Source organism: Sinocyclocheilus rhinocerous, unplaced genomic scaffold, assembly GCF_001515625.1.
Source record: "Sinocyclocheilus rhinocerous isolate Xijiao unplaced genomic scaffold, SAMN03320098_v1.1 scaffold206, whole genome shotgun sequence".
NCBI classification, from domain to species: domain Eukaryota; kingdom Metazoa; phylum Chordata; class Actinopteri; order Cypriniformes; family Cyprinidae; genus Sinocyclocheilus; species Sinocyclocheilus rhinocerous.
In genome coordinates, this window is record NW_015647488.1 from 167,577 (window position 1) to 175,726 (window position 8,150).

Below are 8,150 nucleotides of genomic sequence, written 5' to 3' on the forward strand. Positions count from 1 at the left end.
TCAGTGATCATGGAACATTATTTGCAGTCCTTAAATACACAAGAATCTGGCAAGGCAAGTGGAAAAAATACCCATAATGTGTTAGATTTTTATTTCATTATCCTTCTCAATTAAATGTTTATTAAAATCAAATGTTTACATCAGTCTAAAACTATTGTTTCATTATAATTCATCAATTGATCAAAAATAGGCTGCAATTAATGGCATCCTTTGTTTCTTTACAAACAGACTAAAATAATCCTTATTCTGTGCTGTCACAGACTATGTCGATGTGTTTGTAATTAATAGTATTTTTATCAAAAACTGTGTGTAAATACAGTAGCAAACCGTTAGGGCAAAAATTTAAACAGTGCAAAAATCCTCTCCAAGGCACTCATGTGGAATGTTTACAACATTCAAACGTACATTTACAATGTCAAAATCGGATGAAATGCATATAGTCTCTTCAAAAATGTGGCCACCTTTAAACCCCGTTGACTATTACTTAGACTAATCTTCAAAGTTCGGTGCCACTGGGGGCTGAGCTCTGGTTTGCAACCCTGTCTGTTTCACAGAGCAAGAACAAACCCTAAACACTCAGAATGAATTAACAAAACACAGCCCAGAAATAGTCGTTAACAGCCTTCGGAGTACCAACATAGTTGATTCCTGAGGAAAATTGGCAGGTTGTGACCGGCTGGAGTGCGGGCATCATAAATGCACGCGCTCAGAGCTCTGGTCACTGTCGTGACTGTCGTCCTCATTGCTGGGCGAACCCATGGGATGGTGCAGTCCGGCCATTGGGGAGAACTCAGAAGGCAAGAGAGTTTCTTTCCTTACGTTCACCAGTTCTTTCTCCCGCGCAGCGGCTCCCTGCTGACCTCCCTTCACCCGCTTCCACTTCATCCGTCTGTTCTGGAACCACACCTTTACCTGCGTGCAAGAGAATTACTGTTAAAGCAGTCATAAGTAGAAAGCAAACAGGATGGAGAATTTTATTTCAAATGTAAATTCAAGTAGGTAGAATTAAAATGGAATGAAATAAAAAAAATAGTGTCATTTTTAATAGTACTTCTCAATAGTATTTCTCAGTATGAATTGCCCATAAATGTTATCACACACAGTGTTATTTTGGTATCATTGATATACTATTATATATTTAGTTAATATTTTGAATTAGATTAGATTTTTATATTTTCTGTTTTCATTTTAATTTTAGTTAAACTTTTGGCTTTAAAAAAAAAAAAAATAGTTTATACATATAACAAAAAAATGAGAAATGTTGCCTCTGCAATTACCGGAAATAATTTTATTAAAAAAAAAAAAAATTAATTATTTGTTTTGCTTAATCTAATATTTTGAATTAGATTAGATTTTTATATTTTCTGTTTTCATTTTAATTTTAGTTAAAATTTTGGCTTTTAAAAAAAAAAAAAAAAGTTTATACATATAACAAAAAAATTAGAAATGTTGCCTCTGCAATTACCGGAAATAATTTTATTAAAAAAAAAATTATTTGTTTTGCTTAATCTTTATTTTATTTCAATTAATGAACATGTTTTAATGGTTTTAGTTTTTGATAACAGCCCTGCACACAAAATATGAGGTATTTCCATTAGATTTGCAATTTAAAAAGCTACTGATATAAATTTGTATATCATTTATAAATATTTTCATACAGTTAATAAATTAACTATTTAATTGACTATAGGAAATAACTTAACAAATGCTCTAATTCAATGTTTTATTTAATTAAACTGAATAATCATAATATTAAATACAATTTTATATATTTAGTTTTGTGTATTTGCATTTATTTCATATTACACATCTTTATTTTAATTTATTTTACATTATCTGAAAACTGGGGGCATATTTGTGCTGCTGTCTGGCAACATTTAAATGTTTTGAATTTAACAGTTTTTGAATGGATTTTAACAATTTCAGAAAAACGTCTAATTATTTGAGGTAAAAAATGTATTTTGCATTGTTTACAGTAGGTAAAAAATTAAGTAATTTTGTTTTCTGCAACTGCAAGGGAGTCAATTCTTATATTCTGAAATTTTCCCAACCCTGTATTATATTAAATATACTTGTAATAATAATTATGAACAAATAAATGTTGTATACCAAATATCATTCAAGTAAAAACAAATGAATAAATAAGTGATGTTTGCTTATTAGGAGATACATTTTTGGCAAAGCTATTATACAGTAGTCAATTACACACAATATTTATGGGACTTTATTGGTCCTGAAAAATGCCAAATTCTGATATAAATAAAACCAACAGAAATTGTAATTTCAATATTGAAAATACTTTTCAATTTGTTTGAAAATTTGTTTTTACTCAAAATTGTATAGTAACTGAGATACTATACACTTCTGTTGCAACTAGTCCCAGTCTCCTCTATATGCTTTTCATTGTCACTATTTTGAAAGGTTTATATGATTGGAATTGCAGTTAATTAGCAGATGGGAAAATTTGATGCCTTTGAATTAATGTAATATGCAATAAAAATGTGCATGTGGACCCTGGTTCAAGTCCAGCCTAGATCGTGTCCCACTCCTGTTGTTCCTCTCTCTCTCTCTGTCACTTTCTCTCTGTCTTATCTAATAAAAATCATTCAAAAATGTTCTTAAATTCAAAGAAACCTATAATATATACAAAAAAAAGTGTGTTCACATGCATAAATAAAATATAATGTATTTTGGAACCTGAGATTTAACATCATGGCTACATTTGACAGTTTATCAGACTTCACTGTCATTATTTACATGATTCAATATGCATTTTTATTTACTTTTTTTTTTTTTAAGTAGCAAGCCTAACAAATAGACTGGACCCCTCAACACAGAGCCCAGTGTAAAACACATAACTCATTTTTAATGTAAAACAAATTTCTTGAGAGCTCTTACTGATATATTTTGAGATTTATATCAGTAAATGAGGTCATGTTATATAATTTGTTGAAACTTACTAACATTTAGCATTGCGTTTATCACTTTATACGACTTAATCACTTTAAGTGAAGTCAGCCTTTGCAAAGCCTTTTTTTTTTTTACCAGTCAAGCAAAGAAATATTTTCAAAGCCAACGGAAGTGCCAGTGTTATGTCTGTTGGTAACATGTGAAAACAGGCTCAGCATTGAACGTACTTGTCTCTCTGTGAGGTCAAGGTTGACAGCGATTTCGTAACGTCTAAGCCTTGTCAGATAGTTGTGGTGAGCAAATTCTGATTCCAGTTCTCGAATCTGTTCCTTGGTGAAGGCTGTGCGCTCCTTCCTAGGTTTACTGCTCACGTCTGACTTATAGCTCCCATCCTGGGAATCTGAAATGAAAAACAGATCACTTTCCAGCCACTGTAAATGCTCAGAAAAAGAAAAGGAGAAAAAAAAAAACATTAAGGGAAAGCAAAGGGGTGAAAAAATAAGATGGTGTGATAAACTGCAGGGCTCTGAAATAAAATAAACGAACAAAAATACAAATGAAAGCGGAACAATTTGGCCTGCCAATCACCTTTTATTATGGCGATATGGCTCTGGTGTTTTTAGCAGGCGGAGAAGGGCCAGAGAACGGAGCACATGCTCTCAAATCTGGCCTGAATCAACAGGGCTTCGTTCACACTCTCCAACAATCAGATCAATTTACTCTTCATTTTCCACACACGTCTCCTTTAACAGAATACACGAAGCTTTCCCAAGGAACATTTCTGATTGGTCCAAAAATGATCAAATTCAACCTTAGCTGTATGTGTGTTGATTGAGGCTTGTCATACAATATATAATAGTTAAGAGTAATATATAAAGTTATGATGCATCTATATTATTGAGGTAAAATTAATCTGCAAAAATAGGAATATATAGGGTATAAAATCACAGTTTGATCTCATCATTTATTACTTTAAATACTACAGTTAAAAAGAAACATTTACTTTGGTACTGCCTAGCTTCTTTAAAATGAACAATGAAACTGAATAGATTATCATAAGCAAAATATGTCAATTCCAGGGCAAATAATTGATTGTATTTTTATTTTATCAATAATTATTTTTGCCATGTTAGAATAGCAATTGGCTAAAGCAATTGTTTAAATAAATAAATACTTTATTTGTTAACATCTAAATTAACTGATTTTATTAAAATCTAAAATATTATTTAGTCACTAAATCAACCTAAATAAATTTGTTTTTTCCAACAAAACTCAATTTAAGGGATTGATCAGGTAGAAATAGCTTTTTAATAAATAACAAATCACAGGTCACAGCAGTGTATACATATGTGAATAGCAACCAATAACATTCTCATTATTACACAATTCCTTATAATTTTATGTACATTTTCTTAGGCCTACTGTAAGTTTGAATTTCACACACAGCCCTTTTCTTTTCTACCCAACTAATTTTCAAATCTCAAAATGTTGACTTTTTTTAATAATGTGACTAACAGCGTAATGAAAACACTAATCAGTTAATAGACAGAGAGAGAGAGTCTGATACAACTCATTCAATTTGTTTAAAAAAGTTATTTAAAGGAAAATATGTTTCCAATGAATATCTTTTGGCTTGCCATTCAGGGACGGGTGTGATTTAGATGTCAAATTTTTGGCTCCTTTGAAACGGGCATAAAAATACAACTGCTCTAGAAATCTGAGGTTTTTACAGAACACAAGATTATGAGATCTGAAACTCATATTTCATATCCAACATCACTTTTCGGTAAATAATCTATAATCTGTTCAGCCTATCGCTGCAATATCTCGTTATGTGACACGGCTCTAAATGGAAACCACACCGGCTTTGATAACTGCCAACAGACTGGAGGAAACTGGATTTGGTATAAAGGCACAGCAAGAGCCAACAGGAGCCTTCTGGAAATTTCTACTACCATTGGGCATATCCATCAGTATGCCATCATGCCATAAATTACAGGCACCTGGCTGAAAAGCTACAGCATGTAGACCCCCTTCATGGCATGACTAAACTGACAGAAAACAATCTTAGATGTATAGAATAAGCTGGAGTAATTCAGTTCATCTACTATAAAGGTGAAAAAAAAAGTGAACTAATCTTTTTAAACACAGCAGTGACTTTTTTCCTGAAGACATTCACTCTGTTCACAATTCCACTTTATACGGCAAGATCTGTGTGTTCGTGCAAAACAACCAAGTTACATTTTCGGCGCCGATTTTAAATACTGTATGTCAGTGTCAAACCACTTAGACCACTAGGTGTGACATTTTCTATTGTTCTTGAAATATAAGGATCACGTTTTAAATACAAATTCTTCAGCTGCAGTGTTAACTGTTTTCCCCAGCCGTAAGTGGCGTGTATGTGTTTGGGGGTATCAAAAGCGCAGCTGCGGGCAGTGTGAGCATTTAACAGCGGCTTTCACCTGTGGTCTATTAAAGACCTGAGGGTAAATGCCAGAGTGACTTACACCTCTGAGACTGATGAGAGAAAGAAACAGGGCAGCCCTACAGCAGCAGGCCCTGCCATTAAAACACTACTGTGCCGTGTCCAGCCCAGTCAGGACTCTGGCCCTGCTTTTTGTTTAATGAACCTTAAATTTGTTCTCATATCAGGAAGCATTCTCTCTAAAAGACTAAGAAATATCAAGCTGCTTTTGACCATATTTATAACAACTGCTCAGTTTGATTTATTTGTAAATGTTGCACGTTCCTCTACACGGTTCATGGATGGATTAGAGTGGTTTGTGTCTGCGTGGATTTGATCTCAACGTCAGATGTGTAAAAATTATTGACACTCTTTTGCTTATGTCTTTTCTAACAGAGGACAGTTGTATGAAATGATGAATGAAAAAAATGGTGTAGGATTTACTTTTCCACTCAGAAACTGCAAATAAATTTCACAATTTACAATGAAATGACAAGTAACACATTGATTTAAATGTGAAACTTTGAAGTAGAAAAACTGAAATAACTTCGAAAAATCATTTTTACAGTGCGGCAGAAATAAAATAAAATAAAATAAAAATAAAATAAAATCCATTTAGTACATATGAACCATTTTTGTTTAAATTGTCTTGATATGGACTAAACTGTATAAATAAAAATATCTTAATTGTTATTTGAAATTTGAATTTTAAAATAAAGTTATTTAATTATTTGATCATTCTTTTCCTATTTTAAATCATTTTATTTATGTCAAAATGTAATGGTACATTAATCTTTGAATTCTTACTGAATATTACACAAACTATTAAAATAAAACAAAACTATTTTCTAAACATATAATTTGGTGTATGGATGCATTTCTCCTTAATATTTATTCAAATACATTATCACAATTAAACTCCAAATCTCAGTTCTGAGTCCAGCTTACAGAAAATAAACAATACAACAAATATTATTAAAGAAAAACAATTATTTTTGATTGATAAAAGTCTTTTACTTGTGCTATTCTGAATAAATCTGATGAGTAATAAAAGAAACAATATTCAGTTCTCGAGTCATGGAAAACACTTGAATTATTCATACTGTAATAATCATAATAATTGATTAACTATAAAAAAATAAAGAAATAAAATCAAGTTCACACTGCCTTTTTTACTGAATGCATATGAACATGGAAGAAAACGTTTTGAGTTGCGTACCTGAACTGTCACTCTTTCCTTTGCTATTCCGTCGCTCCGGCTCAACAGGTGACATGGTCTGTCTCCCGTATTCTCCAGACACACACGACACCCCAGAAGGGTCACTTCCAGAGAGTGCTGGGTTACCCGTGCACAGGCCCTGCGAACCCACTCCTCCTGCGCCGCACAGTTCTGGAGCCGCGGCATCAGGGTGCGGCAGGCAAAGGCCATGGCGCTCGCTGTTGATCGACGGCATCTGCGGCACATGCCAGGAAGGCTGATGCTGCGAGTGGTGTGGATGCTGCAGAGCGGGGTGAACTCTGAGATGAGGTCCTCCGAAGCCACCCTCTTCCCCCGCGTAGCTGCAGGGCGGCGAGGGTCCTGGGAGGTCGGGGTAGGAAATGTGGTCAGAGCGGCCGTGCAGGGCAAGGGAGGACTGGGTGAACGCTGGGTGCAGGGCTTGGGACGGGGCATACGGGCTCCGAAGGCATGCGAACAAAGAGTGATCCATGTCTCTATAGTATCTACAAATCCACTTAACTCCGTGAGCAGGAAACCAGGGAACCCCCAAAATCACACAGCCTCACACCCGTGGCCACCGTAGTCCAGGAGACAATGGCGAAAGGAAGAGGGAGCGGGCGGCGATGAAAGGCAAGGCCTCCGGTAATCCTGAGCATGCAGCCCCGTTGCCAGGCCGAAAAAGAGGGTAAACACACACAGCCTGCAATAGGAAGCTCGGGTGACAGACGGGAGAGAGAGAGAGAGAAAGAGAGGGAGAGAGAAAGACAGCCGTCTGGGCCCGACTGGATACAGCGCTTCTAGAGAAGTGGAGTTGGAGCGAGGGAACGAGGGAAGAGGGGTTGAACCGAGGTGCTGGAGGAATGGATGTTATATATATAGGGCGTAACATGAGAGGGAGGTTGGGTCGCAGGCTCCTCGCTACTGACCACATGCATACAATCTTCCTCCAGAACGGCAAGGTACAATAAATCTGAGGCCAGCCAACTAGTTCCGGGCTCGTGAAAACTGGGGTATGATATTTTGGACCCGGGCTATCCGATCCCACGTACACTTTTTCTGAGAAATGATTTGCATAAGCAGCCAAAAAGTGAGTGTGGAATGGATCGAAGGAGTTATGGGGGTCTTAGGGGTGGGACGGGCAATGGGGTGAGGGGTTATGGGGTGCTATCCGTTGTCTATCTGTCTGCACATTTACCCAAAATCATCTACATTGTCAGCATCATCTTGTAAAGTTATGGAATTAATTCGGAAAAAAGGATCATTTTTCCACTAAAATATCAGCACAAAAGCATATACGACAATATTTGACATAACAGCTTAAATGCATGTGACAGAATAAAAATTGGATTATATTTTGGATAAAATCTGTTAAAAGGACAAGCATAGAAAAAGTGCCGTTGTATTTTGAATTAAATTCATTAACACAACTAATCAAATTCAATACCGACAGTCTGTCTACCCTTCAATATTTCAGAAATATAAAACTAATCCAAATGGCAAACTAATCTTGCTGTTGCAGACATAAAACGATAAGCAGATTTCTATAAATCTATTTAG

At 35.3% G+C, this 8,150-nt stretch overlaps 1 protein-coding gene across 1 annotated transcript; it reads right to left on the minus strand.

Annotated features, from left to right (window-relative positions):
* Window positions 1-204: 204 nt before the first annotated feature.
* Window positions 205-7,290, minus strand: LOC107709256 (homeobox protein MOX-2-like). The gene is made up of 3 exons (XM_016513694.1): window positions 6,594-7,290; window positions 3,138-3,310; window positions 205-912 (listed from the first exon to the last, which is right to left on the minus strand). The coding sequence occupies exons 1-3, from the start codon at window positions 7,081-7,083 to the stop codon at window positions 691-693; spliced, it is 885 nt and encodes a 294-aa protein (XP_016369180.1). The 5' UTR covers window positions 7,084-7,290; the 3' UTR covers window positions 205-690.
* Window positions 7,291-8,150: the final 860 nt, after the last annotated feature.